Below are 27,593 nucleotides of genomic sequence, written 5' to 3' on the forward strand. Positions count from 1 at the left end.
AGTAAAATAGTCACAGCCGACGTATTGGCGCCACAGCCTCTTAAATAGTTTTCACACCTAAATACAAGAGGGGTAATCTTCACTTAAAGTTCGCATCAAGTATAATTTTTTAGTTAGTTCTCACAGATCGCCCTTGAGGCATCGGATTTTAAATTCACTCTCAATTCACGTATAAAATATTTCTCTACGCCGAAATCGGGCATTTTTTCTCATAAATACGGTTTTTCTCTTTTACGTGTGATAAAGAAAGAATTATTTGATACTGTATAGTCAGCTAGAGCCGTGTTGAGGCTTGTTTACTCTAAAAATAGTTAATTATAAGTCGATAAACTAAAGGTGATTTTATTTCTCTGGAGTTATATTTGCTCCCATTAACAATCCTTATCCTTCAACGGTCACTGAAGAACCAAACCTATGGAGATACATCCATTCACAAGTCCTTTGAAGTAAGGCTTGGAATCAAAAGATTTCCAACCCTCGAATATAGGGAGCCAGTTACAAGGCTCCCACTCAATAACTTTTTCATTAAAGTTTGGTATTTCTTTTATAAGTGTTTTTTCTAGTGACAACATGGTTAATGCTACAAGTCGGTCTTCAGTCATGGAATTTCTCAAGAATGTTTTAATCCGTTTTAAACTCGAAAAGCACCTTTCAGCTTCTGCCGTACTCATGGGCACTGTAATTAGAATTTGAAGCAGTTTTACAGTTTCTTGAAAAGGCTCTGTCAAATTATTTTCAATTAAAAATTTTAAAAAAGGTATTGCCCCATTAATGTCTCTACAGTCTCTTCTAAAATAAATAACAGATAATTCAGTCTTCAAGCGCTCCCTATCTAAATTTGGATATGACGCGCAAGTCAGGCTTAAATTATCATCTGGGAAATTATCACAATAATTATCAAATTGCTCAGGATAAAGCAATGAAGTTGCAAGTAGGTGATTTTTAAAAGCAAATCTATCATTTGCACAATTTATGATTATATCACAAACTTCGATAGATGCTCTCCGATGATCTACTGGACTGTTATCCTTCCATAACCTTTTAGTTGGTAATGGTTCAACGCATAAACTAGAACCTTGGTCAATGGTATCATCTATTGAATTTCTAACTGAATTCATGTATCTTTCGAAATCTGTTACCTTTTTATTGATTTCCAAAGGATCCGTTTTAGTCTTTTGAAGGGCATTATACAAAACGTCTACTTGTGGTATTATGCGATGGAAAAATGTTAACCAAAAAACAAAATTTTGATCCACTAGTATTCTTCGAATGGAAGACGCTGAACTACAGACAGCTGCCTTATCAAACGATTCTTCTATTTCTTCCATACATTCGATAAAAGAAGATCGATGTTCAAACACAACATTAACAGTTCGAATATTGAAGTTCCAGCGAGTTGGAGCGCCATGAGGAATTTCCTTTTGGAGGATTTTATCTAAAACTGCCACTCGTTGTGGCGAATTTTTAAAAAAGGTAGGGATTTCATTTAAATTTCCAAAAAAAAGTCTAACTTGAGAGTTTTCGGAACAAGCCTTAGACATTATTAAATTTAATTGATGCGCGTAACAGTGTACAAAATGAGCAAATGGATATTTTTCTTTGATTCTGGCTTGAACTCCTGCGTGCTGTCCACACATGACCGCTGCCCCATCATAACTCTGAGCAATTAGTTTATTATTTGAGTTTTCCAGGATAGGATCCAAAACACTGAAAATGTTTTTGCTTAAAGTATCTGCATTTAATTTTGAAGGTACCAAATATGTTCAAAATCGTTCTACCGGTGCTCCATTTCGACAATATCTAAATACTACAACCATTTGTGATTTTGCTGAAATGTCTGTAGTCTCGTCGGCCATGACAGCTAGATATGGAGATTCCCGAATTTCCTCCAAAATTTTATCCTGGCATAATTCCAACATGCAGTCCAAGATATCATTTTGAATTTCTTTAGAAATGCCCTTAAAAACCGTCGATTCTTCCAAGTGTTGTGCTAAAGTTTTATCCAATTCAGCAGTAAAATTTATGAGGCCGCGAAAAATTCCAGGATTGTCGAATGTTTGTGTCTCGTCGTGTCCCCGAAGCGCCAATTCGAAAACACTACAAAATTTTATGCAGTCTATAATTTTTGAGAGAACATACCTATTTTTTGTTACAGCTTCATTGAATATTCACGGAGCCTAATAAAGCGTATTCCATTTGATTGTGCAAATGATGCTTAGAAGTTTCGTGCTTTTTTATTTTATCACTTAAATGTACTAAGTCTGTTACACCAACTTGCGTCCATGACTTATCACCTCCAAAGAGTACACAAGGAAAACAGAAAAGAGCGTTTTTTCTGTTGCAGCCACATATCCAACTATTTCTCGTATAAATATCGCAATTAAATTGTCGTTTGTAATTTTTCCCTCGGCTTGATCCTTCTTTTACGATTTTAATATCCGGCAAAGGACGTCCTTTGCATTTTAATTCTAGTTTTTCGTCATAAGAATATTTAAAGAATCTCTTAACATTAATCAAATTATAAATAACATCCATCCTGAACAGCACTTTTATTCTCATATACTTAATATAAATACCGAATTACGTGCAGGACAACGTATTTTAACAGTCGTCGCGTCGCGATCACCGATTATTTAAAATTACAATAAACGTAGGTTTGTACACACTAGTTCGAACTGCGACAAATGCAGCTCAAATATTGCTTTCAGTCGTCGCCTGAAAAGTGTAGGCGAGGGGTTGAGCGGGTGTTATCGGGGATATTAGTTCACAGCTCGGAGTAGCACCGGTCCGGTCAAATAAGTGGGACTTGCTGTCGCCATGAGATGCGACGGACGACAGATTAAAATAAAGGCGGCCGTGCACGAAAACCATCTAAATGAATTTAAATTTTATAAGTAGTGATATTTTTTATTTAATTTTCAAAGTAATTTTGTTTGGATTATTTTGGTGGTTCTGCAGCTCCGCAGCACTTATATACCAACCGCCACTGTGAACAAGATAGTTGAGTATGGAGAGGAATATGGATTATCAATAAACACCAAGAAAACCAAATTTATGAGGATATCAAAAACCCAAAATAATGGTGAAAGCCTGACAATTAACGGTAGTGCTTTAGAACAAGTTGAAAACTACCACTATCTTGGCACAATAATTAATCACACAAACGATTACTCCAAAGAAATCAAAGTTCGAATAGAGAAAGCACGTACAAACTTCAATAACATGAGAAAGGTACTTTGTGCAAGAGAACTAAAATTGGACTTGAGAGTTACGCTGGCAAGGTGCTAGCTTTATGGGATAGAAGCATGGACACTTAACGCGTCGACTGCTAAAAAGTTGGAAGCATTTGAAATGTGGGTGTATAGAAGAATCCTGAAGATATCATGGACTGAGCATGTAACAAACAACGAAGGCATGAGAAGAATCAACAAAAGAATGGAAGTATTGGAAACTATCAAGACACGAAAGCTGCAATACCTGGGGAATGTTATGCGTAATGAGAGATACAACCTACTTCAATTGATTATACAAGGGAAAATCCAGGGCAAGAGAAGTGTAGGAAGAAGAAGAATCTCATGGTTGCGTAACTTGAGGGAATGGTACGGATGCACATCAATTGAACTATTCAGAGCAGCAGCATCTAAGATCAGAATAGCCATGATGATTGCCAACCACCGTCGCGGAGATGGCACGTGAAGAAGAAAGTGAATGTAAACAAGGTGTACGCCCAATGGGAGATTACGAAAAAGGGCAGAAACGCATTTTATAGTTGTGGGATGAACAGTACATCTTACAGATGTCGGATGAGAAAAGTGATTCTCTAATAATAGGTGATGTTTATTGGTCTGATGCTTACCTCCTGGTTCGCCAGCTTCGAGTTACTCGGAAGATGAAAATAGCGATATTTTTGTCCCAAAAAAAACGTAAATTATGTCAAGAAGTAAATGTTACAGTGGATTACGGAGCATCTTCAAGCAAATCAAATAGTTTATTTGCCTCTAATGATGTTGGAGATTTGCCGATTAGCTTACAAACAGGGTCAGATAATATCCATTCAAATTTACAAAATGTAGACAATGTTATTGAATACGTAATTTCCCAGTACAGAGCTAAAAGTGACCCAGAAAATAGAAGTAATAGAGTTAGAGCTCAAATCTATGAAGATTATATAATTAGGGATCCCCATTTTTTTTAAGTTCTTTGTTTGTAGCGAAGTGATACTCTCATGATTAACGAAACCATGGCGAGCAGTGTTTGACGAAAGAAGGACTGATACAAAAATCGCGCATCAAAAAGTGGACTCCAACTGATCATTTGGAAATTGAAAAGTTTATTGGTATCCCATTATGGATGGGCTTGTGTAAGTTGCCCACTATACGATCGTATTGGAAAAAAACATTATTATATCAAAATGAAATCAACCGTTTTATGTCTAGGAACCGTTTTGAGTTATTGCTAAGTAAGTGGCATTTCAGCGATAATAATAATAATGCTTTTGCAGACGACAGACTTCGCAAAATTGCACCCCTCCTTACAGTTCTTTTAAAAAACTTTAAAAAAGTGTTAACGCCTGGTGAAAAAGTGTGCATTGACGAGACCATGGTACCATTTCATGGTCGACTACGATTTAGGCAATACATCAAAAATAAAAGGCACAAGGTCGGTATAAAACTGTACAAGTTGTGTACGGAAGGAGGGTACACTTATAATCTTCGGGTTTATTGTGGAGCGGATACCGAAAATGGCGGTCAAGCATCTTCGAATGTAGTTTCTGGATTCTGGTCGACGACTGTATACGGATAATTATTATACAAGTGTCTCTTTGGCAACCAAATTATTAGAATGAAAGACGCATGTGGCGGGTATCCTCCGTAGCAACCGAAAATATAATCCTAAATAGGTGGTCCAAAAAAATTAAAACCAAAAGAAATGTATGCCAGAGAAAGTGATTCTGGAATTATGGTCATGTAATGGCGTGACAAAAGGGATTTATTTATGCTCAGCACCCTTCATAGAGATAATACAAAAGAAGTATTGCAAAGAGGTGGTACAGTAGAAAACCCCGAAGCAATAATCAATTATAACGGAGCTAAATCTTACATTGACCTGTCTGACCAAATAAAAGCATATTCTCACTGTCTACGCAGAGGAACACAATGGTACAGAAAGCTTGTTGGAATTATTATTGGGGTCTGCAGTTGTAAACGCTTTCTTGGTCTACAAGGAAGTTACACATGAAAAATTGTCCATAACCGATTTCAAAGAAAAACTGTGTTATTCATTGTTACGCATTGGAACAGACGATATAGATAAACATTAGCCCTAAGGTAACACCGAACATCATGCTTTGGAACAAACTAATTCAAGATTGAAATGTGTTGTTTGCTACGAAAATTTGAAAAATTCTGATGGCCGACAATTTGCAACAAATACAAGTGCGCGAAGTAAATGGCAATACGCTCTGTAAACACATTATTGTGTTGAATGCTTCTTGACTACACACCGAGCAAAAGCTGTATAAAACATGAAGTTCTATCTTTAATTTTTTTTTATTGTATTTGCGTGGGTATAATGTAAATTACTACTTATGTTTAGAAGTATGTTTTCTGTTTGCTTTTGTTCTGGTCTTTAGGTATTCAAACATTTTTCAAGTAACCTTGAATAAATATTACAAAAAGGTATATATCATTACTTTGTATTTTTTCAAGTGACAAAAATATACTATATAGGTGTAATATTTTTTCCGACAAAAATCAGTACTTGGTTTTCCGGGCGGCATATTTTCAACTTCCAGAAAATACCAGACTGCATTTAGGCACAACATATGTGCCATGCGGTCCGAACAACAAAATTGGGTCTGGCACGCGTATTATACCACGTGGCACTTAACGTGTTAAACACAATCCTGATAATTTATTTATACCTTCCAATATGGAATTCAAGCAGCGAAAGATCATTCTCAGTAAAGACCAGAATAATTTTTTTTATGTCATACTAGTTTATTATTGTGTTTTTATTGCTTAGTTATCAACTACGTAATAGTGTACTTTATGCCCGCGCGGGCATAAAGTGTACTTTATGGCCCGCAAGGGCGTAAATATACAAACAAAGAGATAATGAGATTTCCGTAGCGTAGCAACATAACACGGACATAGACGGATAGAATGTCTACTAGTAAATATATTGTCAAAATGAAATCAAATTTTCGGATTTTTTCGAACATATTTATTTGTAGATGCAATAACGAACTCGTATGACATAAAAGTTTGTATGCACTGCGGGTATTAATAGAGGAGAAGGTACAAATATGGGCTATGCTACTAATTAGGGCTATCGCAATTAATATGACATACATATCACCATCTATACGTCAATAGCTTGACTAGACACTCTTTAGTCTAAAATAATAACTAATAAAGCTTACAGTGACCTAGGTCCAGTGACCGTTGAAACAATCAAATGTTAGTGTTGACGCTGTTCAAGAAAATTTTCAGGTGTTTTTTGAATGGTGAAAGGTACTCCTCCTGGATCGATATCAGCCGTTCATCCTAGTGGTTGGGTGCAGTCCAATTTATTTACATAATGGTTTAAACACTTCATAGATACCATTAAACCCTCTAAAAAGTTTCCTGTACTTCTTATATTGGATGGACACTATAGCCATACTCGCAATTTAGATGTGATCAATCTGGAAAGGGAGAATAACATAGTTATAATTTCATTACCTCCACATTCAACCACAAACTGCAACCGCTAGACAAAACTTTCATGGGAACGCTCAAGGCATACTATAGCGATGAAATCAGGCAATGGTTACGTCATAATAACTGCGCCCTCTCTCAGTACGATATTAGAGAATTTTTTGGCAAAGCATACCTTAAAAGCAAAATTGGAGAAATTGCTGTAAATGGATTCCGCGACCCTGGAATTTACCCATTGAATAAGACTGTGTTATCAGATCCAGAATTTATTGCAGCAGAAATTGAGAGTAACAACCACAGCCATGTAGAACCGCAAGCTATTGAACCTGCTATCCTACCAAAAACACCAGAAGCAAGCAACATCAGTGAACCAGGTCCTTCTGCTTTGCAGAAGTTTGTAACTCCATTTGAAATATCGCCAGTGCGGTCGATCAGGAAAAAATCTACAAATCGTAGTAGAAAATCATCAAAATCTACGGTAATAACTTCTTCAGCTTACAAGGAAGTATCAGACCAGCAAAAAATCAAAAAGAAATTAAATGTACAAGCAGTAAAACAACACATTACGACTGAGTTCACAAGGGAAGTGACTAAGAAAAAAAATTAAGAACAAGTCAGAGAGGCGGTATAAAAAGGAAATCGAAAGTTCTTCTGACAACGATAGTGAGCAAGAATTTTAACCAGCTGATGAAGATATGGATTTGGAAGAGATTCCTATGGATGTAAATTGTATTTTCCGTGATGGAAAATTTTGTGAGGATTATCGAGGTGAAAAATAGATCCAGTGCCGTATGTGCAACTTGTGATAACATACAGATTATTCTGGTGCAGAAAGAGACGAATATGTGTGTGAATATTGTACATAAAGAATTATAAAATAAAAATAAAAATATTTTTACTAGTAGCCCATATTTATATTACCTTTCCTTTTCTCACTTTATACCACTTAAATGACACCGTGAGTGTTTTTATGACATTACAGAAAAAATATCTTACTAGGAAGAAAAACGGACTAGCACAAAAGGGCAAAATAATTATACATGCCAATTATACAATTTGAACTTTTTCGATCAAAAAATAGTCAAGATATCAGAAATAAACAAAATGGTAGCCCATATTTGTACCTTCTCCTCTAGATGTATATGCCATTGGGCGACTTACAAACCCTAGGGCCAGAGGCCCTCGGGTTTGTATCATCGTCGCCCTATGGGCATAAACATCTATTTAATACCCTTGGTACATAAATAACTATTAAGATCCATAATAGGCCAACAAAAATTTAATAGTTTATCATTACTTTATATACAAAAGGAGGTATTAAGTAGCTCTATTAATTATGAAAATCTTATTGACGTGTGCCAAATTAAAAGTGAGAAAAAAGGCAATATAAATAATCAATCTAGGTATATTTATTTAAGTATTGCAGTTTATTTTAATAAATTATGTTTATTTAATTCTTGTGCAAGTATATATTTTTTTCTTGGAATCCGATATAATAAATAGAACTACATACTATATGCTTTGAAACTTAACTACCAAAAGTAAAGTAAGTGTCATGACTAAGAAATAGGTTCGGAATTATAATGTTGCCTAGGGCCCACTTTATCCCTAGTCCGTCACTACAAAACCCAATGCCTAACAGATATTGTAGAAATAACTGCAGTAAGGTCGTAAAACTTCCAAATAACATATAATTGTTTTTTGAATATACATACATAAATTATGATGGAATGTTTTCGTGTATAAACTTTATATTTCCGAGGTTATCTACCAGTAAATATTAATGCATAATTTATAAACTAATTATTTGCTAATATTGAAGATAAAGAAACGAAATTACTGTGGAAAGTAAAAATTAAATATTAAGTATGTTTTAACAATTTATACTCAAACCCGCACAAATAAAGTTGTAAGATAATTGAAAGAAAAATTTAATTATGAGACAAAAATTTAATTTCTTTCTCTATTTTTCTGCTATAAGTGGTAAGTAAAATTAAAGTAGCTAATATATACGATAATAAAATTTAAAGTTTATTTTTATTTTCTCTCAATATTCCTTGAGCTCTTTTAATTCATTTAACGCCGTTGATTAGTCCTCATATATTCTTTAGGCTATTTCTCAAAGATTAGTATGTGCTTTTGCTTTATCCACTATTTTTTTCCAACCTCCATCTATTTTCCATCTTATTTTTGGTCTTCCTTTTGGTCTGTTTATTACTGGTGTCTAGTTTGTTATCTTCCTAATTATTGCGCCTTCTTCTCTTCTTTGTGTGCGTCCAAACCATCTCAGTCTTTGTGCTTTATTAAATTTTACTATGTCTTCCCCTTTGGTTATGTTTCTTATTTCATGGTTCATTAGTCTTCTATATTCTCCTTGTTCTATCTTTATTGGCCGTGTGTTCTCTCATATTTTTTTTAGTTATTTTTAGGTTTTCTCTAGAAAAGTTTAGTTATTCTTAGTTTTTCTTTTTTGGTGCTCTATATATTTTTATCTTTGTTTTTTTGTTTTAGGTTTTATTCTTTAAGTGTTCACTGATATTTTAAATACACCCTGTTCTCCGCTTTAATTCTTTCGCTTATTTCTGCACTCCTTCCATTTTCGCCGTCCACTAACACTGGCAATTATTTAAAGTAATTGACCATCTGAAAATTATTTTTTTTACCTATTATTATTTCTGTTGGTCTGTTTACATAGTAGATTTCTTGTTAGCCAACTGATATTACTACTTTATGTATTCATCAGACTCAAAATACTTTTTCAGACTGTTGGAAATTTGTCTCACGCTACTTTGACTATCCTATTTGCTGATGCACTGGTTACATTTTTTTTATATTCGATATAAATCATTTATATATTTGTACATTTATCTCTTGTCTTCAGTCCTTTCCCTAGCCATTAATATTTTTCCAATTATGCTTCGTAGTAATCGTTTTTTCACCCTATCATAATAAGGCATGCTGATACACTGGAGATTTCAGTATATAATTTTCTAGTTTTGGTTTTTGCAGATATGGTCATGCTAAATCTCTTATTTATATATGTGATCATCATAGCGAAATGAAATGAACACTTTGCAAAGAAAGACGATACAGGATATAAGTGTCAAGTATCCGCAAGGCAAAATATAATTATCTGGGTAATATGTAAACGCACTGTACTTTTATCTCAGATTTGGCATTACTAAAAGTATCGTAAACTTATCCATGACATAAATTCCTACTAATTTCTCTCAGTATGTAAACACAAAAGCGAATTTATGTCTGATACTCGATATTTACAAATTCTATTACAAATTAATACTTATACTGTCATATCAATTTACTATTTTAGTTGGGACTAAGCCACAAGCCTTTTTAATAAATTATACAGTGATGGTTACACACATTTCTACTGCATATTTCACAAATTTGTTTTTGTTTCCTGTCCTTTTTTGTTGGACACATGTGACACCTTTTCCTTATTAAAACTGGAGGTTTTGCTAGTTTTTGCTTTTTATTGTGTGTTTTAACTTCCCTTAAGCATTTTTCAATACGCTGTTTTGTTTTCCATTGTAGTCGCCTTGATTTTCTTTTCAAAATTTGAAGCAACACTAGTTGTTTTGCTGTCGTTATAAGAAACAATCTTCTCTTTTTATTTTTGTTTTCGTTCCTTTTTGTATGTAAATTTGTACAAGCAATAAATAAGGCTACCCCAGCCACGTTTAAAATATTCATAAAAAATGCAAAAGGCTAACGGTTAGTTCGTCTTTTGCACATATATTTATGAACCATTTGGTCTAGCGTATCGACACTACATTTTGTGCTATTATAATAGAGTATCATATCTGGTTTTTTGTCAACATCATCTGCACAGTAAGCATTGTGATGCATGAAAGACAGGACTATGATACTTCTTTGTTTTTCCGGAACGTAAGAAACAAGAGATGCTGTTCAAGTTAATCCGAAAATTTAAGATTTCTCTAAACGGTTCTTGTTTGGTAGAAATTCCCGAGAAACAAATCTATTATTTTTTTTAACTGTGCCCACAAGAGTTAGTGAATTTGCCAGTAATTCATGTGCAAGAACAAGATCAGTGAAATACACTCGCGATCATAAAATCCGGGTCACCTTGAAAATCACCGATATTTCATTTTTAACGAGCTTTATCGTAAATAATAATAACACAAATACAAACTAATGCATGTTTCTGAGAATTGTTGCGGTTTCCTTTGTAACAAAGAATCCCAATAGTGCCGATTTCGCGGTAAAGTGCACACTTCCCAAAATGAACGCTACATGTAACTCCGCTTGTTTTAAATGTCTCGTTTGTACTTCGACTTTCTGTTCAAATGCAACGGACAAACGTTTATTATTGCCACCATTAGTGTTTATTAGTGCCATTATTAGTGTTTATTTTTTGACAAAATGCCTTTGACTGTTGTTGAAACGGCACAAATTGTTGCACTTGTGGAAGACGGTCACACTCAACGGCAAGTCGCAAGAAATGTTGGCGTAAGCCTTTCTACGGTTCAACGAGTGCTTCAACGCTTTCAGGAGGCAAGTTTGCTAACCAGGCGACCTGGCTCTGGATGAAGAAGAACGACCAAGGCACTAGATGACCGTTTCCTTGTGTTTTAGGTTTTACGAAACCGGACTTCAGCTGCGGTTATGCATCAAAATCGTCTACAGGAAATACGGAATCGCAATTTTATTGTTGCAACAGTCAGAAGAAGACTTCGTTCTTCTTGACTATCTTCTCGGGTAATGGCTAGAGAACCGCCACTTCGCCGGGTGCTTCGAGTTGCACGACTAGCTTTTGCTCGACAATACGCGCATTGGGGAATTAACGATTGTAGCAAAGTGTTATTCTCAGATGAATCCCGTTTCTGCCTAACTGGATTCTATGGACGTGTAAGAGTTTGGAGGAGAACCGGTGAACGATTTTCACAAGCTTGCATTGCTCCAAGAATGCCATTTGGTGGAGGCTCGGTCATGGCTTGGGAGGTATATCTTCCGACTTCCACATAGAATTACCCTTCATCGAAAATGGGTCCCTAACTGCACGAAGGTACATTACGGAGATTCTGGAAGAACATGTTATGCCCCACATGGCAGGGCTTGGAGAAAACGCCGTTTTTATGCAGGACAACGTGCGACCGCACGTTGCCAGGATCAGTATGTAATACTTGGACGAAGTTGGAATTACGAGGGTACCCTGGCCAGCTAGGTCTCCGGACCTGAATCCCATCGAACTTCTCTGGGACGATTTGAAAAAAACGTATTCAAACCCATAAACCTCCTCCTAACAACGCACAAGAGCTTAATAATCTGTTAGTGAGAGAGTGGAATAACATACCACAACATGTAATCCGGAGAAAATTGAGAGTATGCCCCGTCGTCTCCAAGAGGTTATTAGAGCAAGGGGAGGCAATACACGATATTGGTCATTGAAATTTCACTGATTTTTTACCACGTTCTGTATTTTCCATTTTTTTTCGTATGTCTGTTTTATCAATAATTTGATTTGTTTTCTGTTTTTTCAATAAAAACAATAAAAAACCATTTTTTTTTCTTTCAAAACAAACATTGATGACAAATAAAAAATACATTAGCCAAAAAAAGGTTATTACTGTACCAGAGGCAAAAATATTTAAGAAACTTGAAATTTTCAAGATGACCCGGATTTTATGATCGTGAGTGTAGTTATTGCAAGTCACATTCCTCTTGGAATTATAATAAGGATCAACGAGTTGCTTTATAACTTGAGATGCAAGATCTTTGGCTACCGTATTTCGGTTTTTTCCTGTATATGGTATTCCATCTAAAGGGTAATATATGTTTTTGAGTCACAAGCCTACCATATTTTCATGCCATACTTATCTGGCTTTGAAGGAATATACTGCTTGAAAGGACACCTACCTTGATACGGAACAAGTTGTTCATCTACCGTTATGTTTTTTCTTTTAAATAGTATTTCTGAAAGTTTTGGTTGACTTGATTCCACACATCGCGCATTGCTGCTAATTTGTCGTTCCCTCTCGTTCAGACCTCACGTCCTTATCGTCAAATCGAACAAATCTTAGCAAATTTATAAATCGTTTTAACCTCATGGTAACTTTAATTATAGTTGGTCCATAAAACTTACTCCAAAGTATATCTACATTATGGATATTGGCACTTAGGTGCCAAACAGTTAGTAGTAGTCCAATAAAGGCATATAGCTCTGTAGAGTCGCAATATTTCCAGTCCCCTATCCCCAGGACTTTTTCGGCTTCTTTATTTATACACTTCACTATTTCGTTTACAATTTATTCGTCCACAAATACACAAAAAAAAATCAACAGGATCATCGATACTCACCAGGGGCTAACACAGGATCGCATACGTCCTGTCGGTTGTGGTTGACTCTTCCAGTTAATTCCATCCTTAGTTTAAAAAATTACACTCTCTTAAATCTGGGAACTTGTAGCTACACAATCTTCTTCATTACCACTCAATACTACTAGCTGATCGTCCTCTTCACTTGCTTCCGAAAGATTATCTTCAATTTCAGAGTCACTTTCAATGCCACCTACTTCCGGAGATTATTCATCATCGGAATCCCATAAATTATTAGCAATATCTTTCAGTTCTGCAGCTGATAATGGTTTTCGGGACATTTTATTCGCACTATCTACTTTCACTATAATTCAATATAATTTTAGGAGCTTAGTTGTCGACACTAACATCGAGATCAGACGACTGATAGCAGATGCATTATTTATTTCAAAATATGTATAGGTACCCACCTAACAATATTATTGCATTCCAACAATTATTATCAGTTTTTAAAATTCAATTAGACTAGATATAACAAATATTGTACGCATCTCTTCGATGTTCACATCAAAGAGATGTTCACATTGTTTGTTACACGTTTAGACTTATTTATTAGATTTCCGGAATCATAAAAGTGGTTTAGATAATCCACAAAAACATTATCTGACTACCAGATTAACTTCTGTAACAAAAATATGGACTTTGCGTATAAATACAAATAGGGTCCAACGGGCCTGTGTTGCTCCTTTACGTGACAAAATTCGTTCGACGCAATAATTTCAAAAATGATAATGAATATTTTGGGCCCGTTGACTTTGGCTGGATAAGTGATACAATTAATGTATATATCGTAGTTACTTGGAGATCCGGGCAATTGACGCTGTTCATATAATTTAGAGATAAGCCAAGTGAAGCAACACAATATGTCTATGTGACTGAATTTTAGTCATAGTTACTATCGCCATATTGCCATAGTTTGTGATCGTCGCAAATAGCTACGCGCGGAGGAGAAACCAGTTATTTAGAGATGCTAAGCTGACAAACATCCCATCTCTATGTGACTGAATTTAGCTCTCAGCTAATGTAAAAACAATCCTTGTATCTATAGGCTTACAGAGCCTTAATTTATTACAAGAATGGTTTAACAGATGACGAATAAAGGTTAACAGCAACAAATCTAGTCAAATTACCTTTATTAGAAGATATAACAGTTATATTCTTAAGTCACCGTTAACAATACATCAATTAGAATAAAACCAGAATTAAAATATTTAGGACTCCATTTAAACGAAAATATTTACTTGGAGAGTTCACGTTAAGCTGAAAAAGCAGCAACTAGTTCTTATAACTAGACAAATGATTGGGTTTATCGTAGAACAGTCACAGTATCAACTGCTTGCAATTGTATATTAGTAAATATTGTATATTAGAAAATTTTATATAGTAAATTGTATATTAGTAAATTTAAAAGCCAATTTGGACATTGAAATGATTTTAAATGGTATTGAACTTTGGGGATGCTCGAATCCATCCAATACCAAGATACTACAAAGATTTCAGTCCAAAACAATACGCACAATCTGGTTCATCTCCAGCTTGAGACATCCAACAATACATAAACATTTAAAAATCTCTTTAATTATTGATGACATTGGACCAAAACAGTACAAAAATAAGATATATCACCAAGAAAACTGATTAGTTCGTGAAATATACAACCATCGAAGAGAAGAAAGAAGACTTAAGAAAAACTGGCCAGAAATTCTCACTAGATAATTACTGGTAAATTACCACTGGGTAGTTTACACCACGAGACAACTTTTAACACATTTACCTATTACTTTATAGGAGAATTTTAAATTTGCATTAAAAAATAAGATACAGAACAATGTGAAATTTAATACTCTATTAGACCTTTAAGACAATCACATTAGTTTTAAGGTTAGGTATTTGATAAACACTAAACGCATACCAGAAAAAGTATGTTTACTATCTAGACCTTGCTAGTATAATTATGCGAGGTAATAATAAAGAAGTAGGACAATATCGATACCTTTTTGCCATAACATCGTAAGTCTCGATTAGTAAATTTTACAGTACGGCAGTTTTTTCAATAAACGTGTTTAGAAATGTCCAATTGAAGTGAAAATTGGCATCCGGACGTATTACGATGAGTGTTTGAAGTAAAGTAATGATTTTTCTTCAAAATAGTTTCAGTTTTTTTGTAGTTGGACTTACGTTACTTTGGAAGCATTAAAAATAATTTTGCTACCGTAGTTTTATACAAGTCCAACACTTACGATAATTTTGGTAAATTCAGAAATAATTTCACATTATGATTGTTATCGTAAGCTCAGCACTTACGATAAAAAGTATGTTTAGACGCAGCCTCATAAAGTAACATAAATATATATAAAAAAATACCAAAAATCATTTATTTAAGGTAATTTATTTGTGAAAAGTAAAAAGTACAATAGGCATTTAACTGAACAACAAATAGCTTTAGTCATAAACTTGTCATAAACAAATAGTCATAATATCTAATGTTATTGCATGTGGTATAATAAATATAAATCATAGCTAGTCAGCAGAAATCTAATCTTGGGGCCCTTCATCGCTTTCGTCTTCCTCATCGGATTCTGCTAGCTTATCTGGCGTAGCTGACGTTTTCATTAGCCTATGTTCTTTATTCTTTTAAAACCTGAGAGGAATTATATTGTAGTCGCAGAGATCAATTAAGTCTTTTTTCTTTGCAACGGAAATAGACAATTTTTGAGACTAAAGCCGTTTTGTTTTTTTTTTTTCCTTTTAATTCCATCGTGAAATTGATGCAGTTCTGGCCATTATTTAAATATTCAACCTTTATAATAATATATGGGTTACCTTTCTCAAATTTTACATTTTTAATTTTACTGATTTTTATAGGTTTTCCGTTCTTACATTTGAATTTACTCGGTTTTAGTACATCATCAGATATTTTTTTCCATTCTAAGAAGTCGCTGAAATCAATTTTTATTGTTTCAAATGGTTTAGGTTTGGTACGACAGTTGGATATCAATTTACACCATTCTGATGGAGCCCATACTACGCGTTTTTTGATAAACCGCTCAATTGTTGCGGAACTGAGTCGACAGGCATATAAGTATGGCCTGGTAGTAAGTATCGCACACTGATTGATGTTATATTACCAGAATCCCTAAGAAAAGTCTGGATTATTAGATGCAACTTCTTGCAAATATTTGTAGATTATGGTAGATATTTCGTTACTGCCACGTCCTCCGTCACATTCTCCCCACAAATAACAAAACCCATTTGGGATTCCACTTTCGTAAACTATAAGATTGTAATAAGCATACTTTCTGGTGTAGCACAAGAGCAAATTGTCTCCATGTGGTGTCTTAAACACCTTCTGTACGTCGAAACTAGCACATTAAATTTTTTAATCTAAGATAGTTTTTTTTGATCAGCTAGAAATGAGTCTTTGCATTTTTCTTTGTTTTCCAAATGTTTTTCATACAATTGCTTTGTTTCTTCTGTTTCCTCAAAATCTTTGTCTTTTCTTACTTCACATACTTTGCACTTATCTTTTTTCGGCAAGTGAAATCCGATATTAAATTCTGCCTTAAAAATCTTTCAGAACACTTACAGGGAAACGATATCGTTCTTAGTTATGCCATTTTCTAACTGTTTCTTCTTAAAAAGTTCGTATAAGAATGATACATTACGAAATTCAGTGGGTAAGTGTCTTCTCGATGTTTTATTTCTACAATAATGGGTGGAACAGCGGGTAGCAACGTGATAAAATCTGAAACATTCTGCTTCTGCTCTTTCCCAGTCTTGTTATGTGGAACATGCTTACCTCTCGGATCTATTTTGGAAAATGAGGCTGACGTAGAGTTTTCTTTCGTATATCTCAAAGTCATTTGTGAAATATCCGAGGTTTTCAATAAAAATTGTTGGCACACCTTGTGTTCCACATCATTCCACCTAATTATATACTTGTACGAACATTGTCTTCTGCTTCTTCCAGCCTCTTGTTTTCGACGTTTTATTATCTTTTATGCCTAAAGCAAAAGTAAAAACCATAAATAATTACCGAAAAAATTATTTTGTGGTACTTACGTTCTAATTCTGCGGCTATACACAGTGCACTAATAGATCGTAACGCACTTCGCTGCATCGTAAGTAGCAATTTTTGTACCACGTGACTTGCACCTTACGATGTTTTGGTGACCATGCGATGTTTTCACAACTACAAAATAGATTTGTTCACATTTTTATGTGACTTACGTTACAGCAAATTCGGTTTTTTCTCCAAAACTATGCTATTATACCTTACGATAATTTTGCTGGGAGGTGCCTGGCGGCTTGATAGATACGATTCTTCAATAAAACTGTTTTCCCTAATTTTGTCACTTACGATATTATGGCAAAAAGGTATCGATATGTAATTGATTCTTAGGTTTTTATTGTTTAAACAAGTATTTACTTTAAATTGCGAAGTAAATCGACAGAACTGTAGATGGCGAAATATGACTTATGTTCATTATAGGTCAATATGTATTTATCGTTAAGCATATAATTGGACACTTTTTATTGAAGGAAATTTTAATGATTAAATCATGTAAATTTGTCAGACGAAGTTGTTCTTGTTCTTCTAAGCTTCTATATAAATACCATAAATTCGAATAAAATTTACTACCGAATTATATATATATATATATATATATATATATATATATATATATATATATATATATATATATATATATATATATATATATATATGTATATATATATATATATATATATATATATATATATATATATAAAATAAAGTTTTATTTTGGGGTTGCAGTCATTAATAGGGCAGGAAAGTGAAACTCTTTGTTCTTTATCTAGCTTTCGCAAAATTTATTTGCTTCTTCAGGATATGCTTCTTTCTTCTGAAGAAGCAAATAAATTGTGCGAAAGCTAGATAAAGAACAAAGAGTTTCACTTTCCTGCCCTATTAATGACTGCAATCCCAAAATAAAACTTTATTTTACATAACGTGTCAGTCAATAATACCTAACTACTATATATATATATATATATATATATATATATATATATATATATATATATATATATATATATATATATATATATATATATATATATATATAAGCGGGGATCCTACAGATTATGCCGCCTCCCGTGGCTCTGTCTTTCATGGTTTTCATAACACCTTGTATCCAAGACTTGGCTGGACTTCCTCGTTTCCTTCTATTACTTGGATTGTATTCCATAGCTCTTTTTGGCCATCTGTTGTCGTCCATCCTCTGTACGTGTCCATACCATATTAACTGTCTAGTTTCTATTCTTTCAGAAGTTGTATGTACTCTATCTGTTTTTATTCTAATTTCAGAATTAGGTATACGTTCTACTCTTGATATACGGCAAGCTCTTCTCAGGTAGTCCATTTCAACCGTTTCAACTTTTTTCTTTCCTTTTACTGTCATTTGCCAACATTCTGCTCCATATGTAAGAATGGGCTCTACAATTACTTTGTAGATAGTCATTTAAGTTCTCATAGTAGCTTTGTTGGACCAAAGTATCGAATTCAGAATTTGAACACTCTTCCTGCCTTGTTGCACTCTATAGTCTATATCTCGTTCCGTTGTTCCTTTACTGCAGATAATACTTCCCAAATATTTGTATTCGTAGCACCTTTTCATTTGTCTAATTTCCAAATCCGGGTCTTTGTCTTCACTGCCTATTCGCATATATTCTGTTTTAGACATATTCATACTCATCCCCCATTTTTCGTATTCATCTTTGAGCTTTCTAAGCATATAATCTGCATCTTATTCACAGCTTGCAATTAGTACTTGATCATCCGCAAATAACAGCATTGTCAGATAATGGTTGTTAAGCTTCAACCCCATTCCCGCACATTTTTGCCTCCACTGGTGCAGTGCTTCTTGGATATATATTTTGAATGGGGTGAGGAAAAGACAACATCCTTGTCTCAAGCCTTTCGTTACTGTAAATACCCTTGAGAAAGTATTTCCTGTTTTTACAGTGCTTTGAGGACTGTAAAAACAGGATTTATAGATGTTCAGTATTGCTTTTCGCCAGAACTCGTTGCTGAAAGACCTAAGGAGATGGTTCGACCGCTCATCCGCAGAGATCTTTCGCGCAGCAGTTTCCAAAACTACAATTGCCATTTGGATCGCCAACCTTCGAAAGGAGACGGCGCAATGAGAAGAAGAGTATTGTTTTTAGATATGTTTTACTAAGGTCCGTTTTCGTCAAGACACTAAATAAGAGTTTTAAAGCAACTGTATCATAAGCCTTCTCCAGTTCTATAAATACCAGATACGTAGGGAGGTTTCGAACTGTTCGTTTTTCAATTACTTGTTGAAGGGTAAATGTGTTGTCCACGCACGATCTTCCTGCTCTGAAGCCGCTTTGTTCTTCAATTTCTTTATACTCCTCTTCTATTCTTCTTTTCAATATACGATCATATAACCTTCCCAGCGAGCTAGTTACGCTAATGCCTCTATAATTCCCGCATTTTTTTCTGTCTCCCTTTTTATAAATGGGGCTAATGTGGGCCAAATTCATCGTCTGGAATCGTTTGGCCTTCAATTAGGCATTTATTAAAAATATTCACTAAGCTTTCCAAAAGAGCATCCGGTCCATGTTTCACCAACTCGATGGGAATGTCTCCAGGCCCGGGTGTTTTTCCATTTTTCATTTGTTTCAATTCTTTTTTCAGTTCTTCTTTGTTTATCTTATGCACTTCTGAGTTTTCTGTCATTGAGATATGGTCAGGTACCATACAGGTCATACTACCGAATTACTATCGAATAATATCTACTAAAACCGAATACGCCTGTATACGTGGAAATCACCTAGAGACAATAGAGAAGATGTTATTATAAGAAACCAAATAGACTTCATACTTGTTAACAAAAGATATCGAAATAGTTTCAACAGTGTTAAAGCCTACCCGGGCGATGATATTAAATCTGAAAACAATCCTTTAGTGGGCGTGTATAGAACCAAGTTAAAGAAAATACGCGGAAAAACTGTAAAAGAACATGACATGCTAAAACTAAAATGAAATGAAGTAAAAGAAATAGTCAGCAAAACAATAAATAGTAAATTCAAAGAAATCGATAATACAACGGAAAGCACAGAAGAGAAGATAGAATACCTTTATAAAACGATAGACGACATTAAAGACAATTTTATGAAGAACGAAGAAGGAAAGAGTAAGACATGGATGATGACAGAGATTTTGCAGCTGATGGAAGAAAGAAGGTAGGAAGGAAGAGATACAATAACTATATGTATAAAACATTACAACAAATTATACAGACGAACATCAGAGAAGCCAAACAGAAAGAACTGGAGAAAAAATGAAAAGAAATCGAAATTCTACAAAGTAAATGCGACGACTTCAACGTGCATAAAAAGGTAAGAGAAATTACAGGCAAATGTAAAAACAGAAGAGTAAGTAAACTTGTTAATGATACCGGAGAGGTAATCGTGAACAAAGAGAGTATTGAGAATACCTGGAAAAATTACATACGAAATTTATTTTTTGATGAGAGGGAGAGAACCAGTCACCAATACCTACGGAAACAGGACCACCTATACTAGTGGCAGAAATAAGAGCAGCCATAATATCACTAAAAGAAGGGCGAGCTCCAGGACCAGACGGAATACAGTCTGAATTTCTTAAACTTCTTGATGATGAATCTTTAATATTACTATGTAAAATCTTCAATAATATCTATGACACAGGCAATATTCCAAAAGATTGGCTAGTTTCAGAATTTATTACGTTAGCAAAGGAACAGGGAGCGAAAAAGTGCGGAGAATATAGGCTAATAAGTCTAATGAGCCATATACTAAAACTTTTTTTTTAATTATACATCGCAGAATATACAAGCCATGCGAAGAGAGAATACAAGACAAACAGTTTGGATTCATGAAATGCGTAGGTACGAGACATGCACTATTTAGTATATAGGGATTATTTCAAAGATGCAAATATATGACTTGCGATATCTACACCTGCTTTGTGGACTAACAAAAAGCATTTGACACAGTTCATGTTCTAACAAAAGCCTAAATAGATGATAAAGACCAGCGTATAATACAAAATTTATGCTGGAACCAATCAGCCATAATGAGAACAAATCTTGGAGATAAACCGACGAAAGCGATCTAGGATTAGTTCTAGGATCAAGGATGTATACTTTCACCTATATTATTCAACCTATATTCAGAGGAAAAATTTAATGAAGCCTTCGAAAATTTCGAACACAGAATCCTTTTAAATAGAGAACGCCTAATCAAAATCTGCTATGCAGATGACATCGTTATTTTTGCAGATAGTTTAAACAGTTTACAGAAACAAATATACAAAGTTAATGAAGTAAGTGAAAGATTTGGACTACGACTACAAATAAACATATCAAAAACTAAATTTATGGCCATCAGCAAAAATAAAATTAAAGAGGTCCAACTGCTTATCAAGAATACACAAGTGGACCGAGTAAAACAGTGTACCTATCTTGGAACAATAGTAAATTAACAATGGGATCACTCACAAGAAGTAAAATGTAGAATTGAGAAAGCTAGGAGTGCATTCAACAACATGGTCAAACTCTTTAAAAGCCACAACCTTAATCTGGAGATAAAAGTAAGGCCTCTACCATGTTATATCTATCGATATTATACTACGGCGTTGAATCCTTAACACTCACTGAAGCGATGGAGAAAAAACTTGAAGCCTTCCAGATGTGGCTATACAGAAGAATCCTAAGGATATTATGGACGGACAAGATAACCAACGAGATTGTACTAAGAAGAATGGGGAAAGAAAGAGAGGTTATGTATACCATTAAAAGTAGAAAGTTAGAATATCTAGGATATATAATGAGAAACGGTACTAAATATAGATTACTGAAAATAATCCTTCAAGGCAAAGTATTCGGGAAGCGAGGAATTAGGAGAATAAGAATATCATGGTTAAAATACCTGAGGATATGGTTCTCTACAACAACAACTAATCTATTTAAAGCATAAAACAATAATTATAGCCAGAATAATCGCCAATATTCGAAACGAATAGGCACCAAAAAAAGAAGAACCACTGAATAAAACTGTTTGGGCTCAACAATACCAATTAGTTTGGTTAATTATAACAGTTTACTGAAAAGATGCTTTCATAAATAAATGGGATAAAAAATTTACCAATAATTTATGTCATTAAATTATTATTGCAAAAAAGTTATTATATCTTTACCTTTAATTATTATTTAAAAGTATGTATTTTGATCAAAAAATGACATTTCTAAACTTTTTGATAATCTAGCATAACATTAAAAATAATTTTTATTTTATGTTTTTATATTTTAGTAAACCTATTCTTCATCACCTTAGGATGCATGCTAGTATGGACTTCACCAGTGCTTCCCAAACTGCAATCCAACGATACCTCAATCAACCCTCTGAAAAAACCGATCAGTTTGCTTCAAATTTCAATTTTGACATCGATTAATCCTTTAGCATCTGCACTTGGAACGATACTAACAGGAAAAATTCCAGATTTGATAGGACGAAAACGGACTATACAATACTTGTCTTTAATTTTACTTACAGCTTTTTTCGGTCTGTTCTTTGCCAATGAAGTATACGTATTTTATATTTGTTTAACGATAATATCAACTGTGATATCGGCTGGGTCCATCGTAGTACCAATATACACAGCTGAAATTGCCGAAGATCATAACAGAGGAACTCTAGGATATTTTCTTTCCACAGCATCAGTGTTAGGACAACTTTACGCATTTACGATAGGATCAGTTACTAACGTAAACCTGTTTTCCTTGCTGTGTGGAGCACCTATAGTACTTCTGTTTATATTTTCATATTTTATACCTGAATCACCAGTATATTTACTGTTAAAGGGCAATAAGGATGAAGCAATTCAAGAACTAAAGAAATTAGGAAAGTTTATAGATATTGACAGTTTAGAGCTGATAGCTCATGAAAAACATGAAATACTTAAACAACGTAATGATGGGTCAGTTGTTGCAAAAAACACTAGTATTAAGAAAAAATCTGTAAAAAAAGCAATAATACTTTCTATTGCTGTAATTAGTATTCAGAATTTAGCAGGAATGCATATAGTATTGGGCTTTTTAGGAACCTTACTTAATGACGTTACTACCAGTTTATCTGGTAATACATTAGCAATAATAGTAATAGTATTTAAACTTTTTTCAAATCTAGTAGGCCTAAATATTATAGATAAAATAGGCAGGAGATTTTTACTGCTCTTAGCTATTATTATTTGTGGCATTTCTATGTTACTGCTAGGCATTTTTTTCTACTTTAAAGAAAACGACTACATTTTATCCCAACCTATCAAGCTATTACCCGTACTATTTATTATTATTTTTGTTGTAATGTATACGTTTGGCCTTACTTCTGTACCTTTTATATTAAAAACAGAATTACTTCCCGACGAGATACGATCTCTTGGATGTAGTATTGCCCAACTGGTTGGTAATTTACTAATGTTTGCAACAGCGTTTATCTATCCAATGGTAGCCGAATATCTGGGTGTACACTATTGTATGTTTACATTTAGTTTTTTCTGCTTTAGCGGTTTTATAGGATTATATATATACTTACCAGAAACGAAAGGAAAAAGTTTCCTAGAAATAGAGAATATCCTTAGTAGATGAAAACGTTATATGTTGTATGTATGGGATTTAGTCAACCACTTTGTTGGAAATTGCGGTTTAGTGCCAAAGTTTATAGTATTGGCTGGTTGCCAATTATATTTTCAGACTATGAGTCTACATTTTTCTTTACTCTTAAAATTTATTTTTAAATAAACTGTAACGATAAGACTATTATAAAAAAAGACTATTATAAAAGGTATTATCAATGGTCAATAAACTATGGGAGCTTATCGTCTATGCTTCGCCTTGCACTGTCTCTCAAGTGTGAATCCGTCCTGTCTTAAACTATGAATTAAACACTGAAAATTCAGTTGGTAACAAATAAAACAATGAATTAACTAATCTTATTTATTCAGCATAAAACAAAATAATATTAAGTTTACTCAAACAAACCCTGCCAAAAGCTTTACAATAAACAAATTTAAAACTGATCCTTATGGCTTCATGTGGTTGACAGGGTAAGTTGTTGATGGCTCCTGATGGTAGTTGTATGGTATTAAAGACAGCTGCAGTCTTAGTTGGTTGGATTTGTGGCTATTCAATCATTTAATTTAATAAATTATCCCATAACTTATTCCATAAAATATTACAGAAACTAGAATATAACACAGTTTGTATTAGAAAGACATCAAGGAGGGTTAACTTCCATGCCAATTATTTTACAAAATCACAATTAAACAAATAGCAAGTTAGGTAAGTTAAAATTAGTTAAGTTTTGTAAGATTCCTACATGTATTAAATTGAAAACGTGGTTTTGAAAGAAGTGGGGTTATGAATATTGAAAATACAGTCAGAATTATAAAATATATATGTTACAATGAAAGTACTCATCCCAAGAGATTTCTGCAGACCATAAAATGAACCTTATTCCATATTTCCTTCTTTTATAAATTTCAACTAAAGACAAAAAAATATATCCCACCACGCTTGAAAGCTGATTGACTGAAATTAGTGGGGAGCGACTACAATTAAGTATAGCACAGAAGCCACAGAACGTATGCCTATGATGGAATTAGCTCTTCTCTCAACATAGAATAGAATATTTACTCTACCGGACAGATAGAGAGAGGGCGCCAACTATTTTTGAAGAAAAAAATAGTAAAAAGAAACTGAAGGTTAAGGAATTAATAAATTAATAAAGAACTTAAAATAAAATAATTATTTAAATATAAATTAATAAAGATGTGACGCTTATAACGTTACAAAACTTTTTTCATATTTCTCATTATCATGTGACTACTTTTAAACTGTTTAAACAAAATTTTGCTGTTTAAGGCTGTTTTAGCAGTTCAAGTACACTGCGATTTGAAATGGGCGTATCACTTACTTTTCTACACTGCTTACGCGAGACCATCTTTACTCAGTACCGCCGGCCGACGGGTAGTTTAATGACAACAAATACATTATTCTTCATTCAAATTAGTTTTAACACGAACTAACTGACCGTACGTTCATGAGATTTGACGTCACGAAGGCGATAACGATGAAACTAAGCCTAATGATGAGTAACACGTTTCACTATTAGATTTCAGTATTTCTTAGCAATTTTCTTTAAAATTGGAACACGCTTTTCTCGACTATTACTGGACACAGAAAGGTGAAACAAAAATCAACGATTACAGAAAAAAAAACTCTTTCGAGTGATGGGCGTAAAAAGTTTGGTTATAATAGAACGTTAAACAGTATATTCCAATTTTTTAACAGAAGTTTCAAAAAAATAAAAAAAGTAAAACCATCAGTTTAAAGGCAACATAATTTCGAATAACGTGTCCAAATTTCGAGACATTTTGTCAGTAAATAACAGAGAAAACACTGTCCCTAGGTTTTGGTGCACCGATAAAACAGCCTTAATACGAGTAGTTCAACCTATACCGACTGGTAATATCCATTGCAGTGCAGATGACAACGTAGTTATTTTTTCTTACTCTTTTACTTTTCACTATATTTTCTATTTCTTGCAGTGATTTTCATGTTTTATTTTCGCTGGTTATATATTTTTCTATATACTTTCATAATATATTTTGTTATTTTCTGACTCTTTTTTTTTAACTTAAAATTTATGTCTAATAATATTTTTGTTCATTTTCTGAGAACTTGGCAATCGATTTAATTTAGTTATTTGTTTTTTTTTGCGTTTTGTGATTTTTTATGTGACGAGAAATTTGTATATATTTTGTAAATCTAGTAGAGCGTAAAAAATCCAAACAAATTTTTAGATTTTCGAACAACCTAAAAATGCTGCTTAGATCCGTAATCAATCATATAGTATTAAAATCCAGTTCTGGAATACACTAGAAAAGAAACAGCTAAAATACAACAGGAAATAAAAACCATAGTTTTGTATACTTAAATACTGGGTGCTTTAAAAAGGCATGTCATAAAATAAATCAGGCATTCCGGGAACAAAAATAAATAAATTAAATCTAACTTACCTTAGTACAAAAATGTACACAAAAAAGTTACAGCCCTTTGAAGTTACAAAATAAAAATTGTTTTTTTTGCATTATCCCCCAAACTACTTGACATTTTGTAATAAAAATGGACACGTTACTTTCTTGTTCTGAAAGCATTTTTCATAAAAAAGAAACAACAAAATCTAAGCTCAGAGAAAAATTTTTAGGGGGGTGTGCAGCTCTCAATCCCCCCCAAACTTTTGAGTAAGTTTAAATCAAATGAATTTTGTGGCATCATTAGTTTAACACATTATTTTTAAAAAATGTTTGCCATTTATCACTTTTTTCAAAAAACAGTTTTTATTGAGTTACGGCCCTTTTCATTAAATTTTAAAAAATTACGTGCAACCAAATAAATGGCTTAAATGAATTAACAGGTACAAAAAATTTCTATAACCTGTATATATATGATATTACAATAAATGTTCAAAATGACCCCCATTTTCTTCAATACACATTCGGTATCGTTTTAATAAGGAAAACCGAATGCGCTGAAAAATCATATTTTTCTGACTAAATTGATTTGCAGCTTCAATTATTCTAACCCTCAATTGTTGTGTGTTCTCTATTGTTACAGAATACACTTTCTCTTTCATAAACCCCCAAAAGCAAAAGTCCATGGGGTTAAGACCTGGACATCTGGGTGGCCAAGAAATAGGTGCGTCACGACCAATTCCAATCAACCGACTAGGATACTGACTGCAAAGGTATTCCCGGACTTCATTACTTTAATGCGGTGGAGCGCCATCTTGTAGAAACCACATATTTTGCCTTATTGCAATATTCACTTCTTCCAAACACTCTTGTAAATCGTTTGCCAAGAACTGCAAATAATTATCACCATTTAAATTGTTGGAAAGAAATACTGGGCCTATTAGATTGTTATCCACAATTCTTGCCCAAACATTAACTTTGAAAGTCCTTTGGTGATGAGTCGTTTTTTTGGCTTGAGGATTTTCGTCGGCACAAATGTGCTTGTTATGTTGGTCTGTTATTCCATTTCTACTGAAGGTAGCCTCGTCGGTAAACAAAATATTTCTAATAAAATTAACATTTCCAGTGTTTTCCATTAACCACCAATCGCAAAATCCAATCCTTTTAGGATAATCTTGAACCAATAACTCTTGAACCGTGTTAAGTGATAGGGTTTAAGTAGCTGATCCTTCAAACGCCTACAAACCCTTACGTGAGAAACATTTAGTTGAGCAGCTATTACCCTTGTACTTGTTCCAGGGACTTCTTCAATGATTTCTAAAATGTCTTCATCAGTTGCATCCATTATTGGACGACCACTATTGCCAGCAACTTGCGGTTGGAATGTACCCGTTTCCCGTAAACGCCGATCAATGGTTAGAAATAATCGTCTATCGGGTGTATTCCGATTG

The 27,593-nt window shown here is 33.8% G+C and overlaps 1 protein-coding gene across 1 annotated transcript; it reads left to right on the forward strand.

The window, feature by feature from the left end:
• The first annotated feature begins 8,551 nt into the window (after window positions 1-8,551).
• LOC140452859 (facilitated trehalose transporter Tret1-like) lies at window positions 8,552-26,899 on the forward strand. The gene is made up of 2 exons (XM_072547194.1): window positions 8,552-8,684; window positions 22,422-26,899. The coding sequence occupies exons 1-2, from the start codon at window positions 8,639-8,641 to the stop codon at window positions 23,753-23,755; spliced, it is 1,380 nt and encodes a 459-aa protein (XP_072403295.1). The 5' UTR covers window positions 8,552-8,638; the 3' UTR covers window positions 23,756-26,899.
• The last annotated feature ends 694 nt before the right edge of the window (window positions 26,900-27,593 follow it).

The sequence above is a fragment of the Diabrotica undecimpunctata genome, chromosome 1 (assembly GCF_040954645.1).
Source record: "Diabrotica undecimpunctata isolate CICGRU chromosome 1, icDiaUnde3, whole genome shotgun sequence".
NCBI lineage: Eukaryota > Metazoa > Arthropoda > Insecta > Coleoptera > Chrysomelidae > Diabrotica > Diabrotica undecimpunctata.

Bases quoted from the DNA above. Each gene is read 5' to 3' on its own strand.
- LOC140452859 (XM_072547194.1), top strand. From the start codon at position 8,639: ATGAGACAAAAATTTAATTTCTTTCTCTATTTTTCTGCTATAAGTG. The intron at 8,685-22,421 runs GTAAGTAAAATT...TTTATATTTTAG, and splicing joins CTATTTTTCTGCTATAAGTG to TAAACCTATTCTTCATCACC.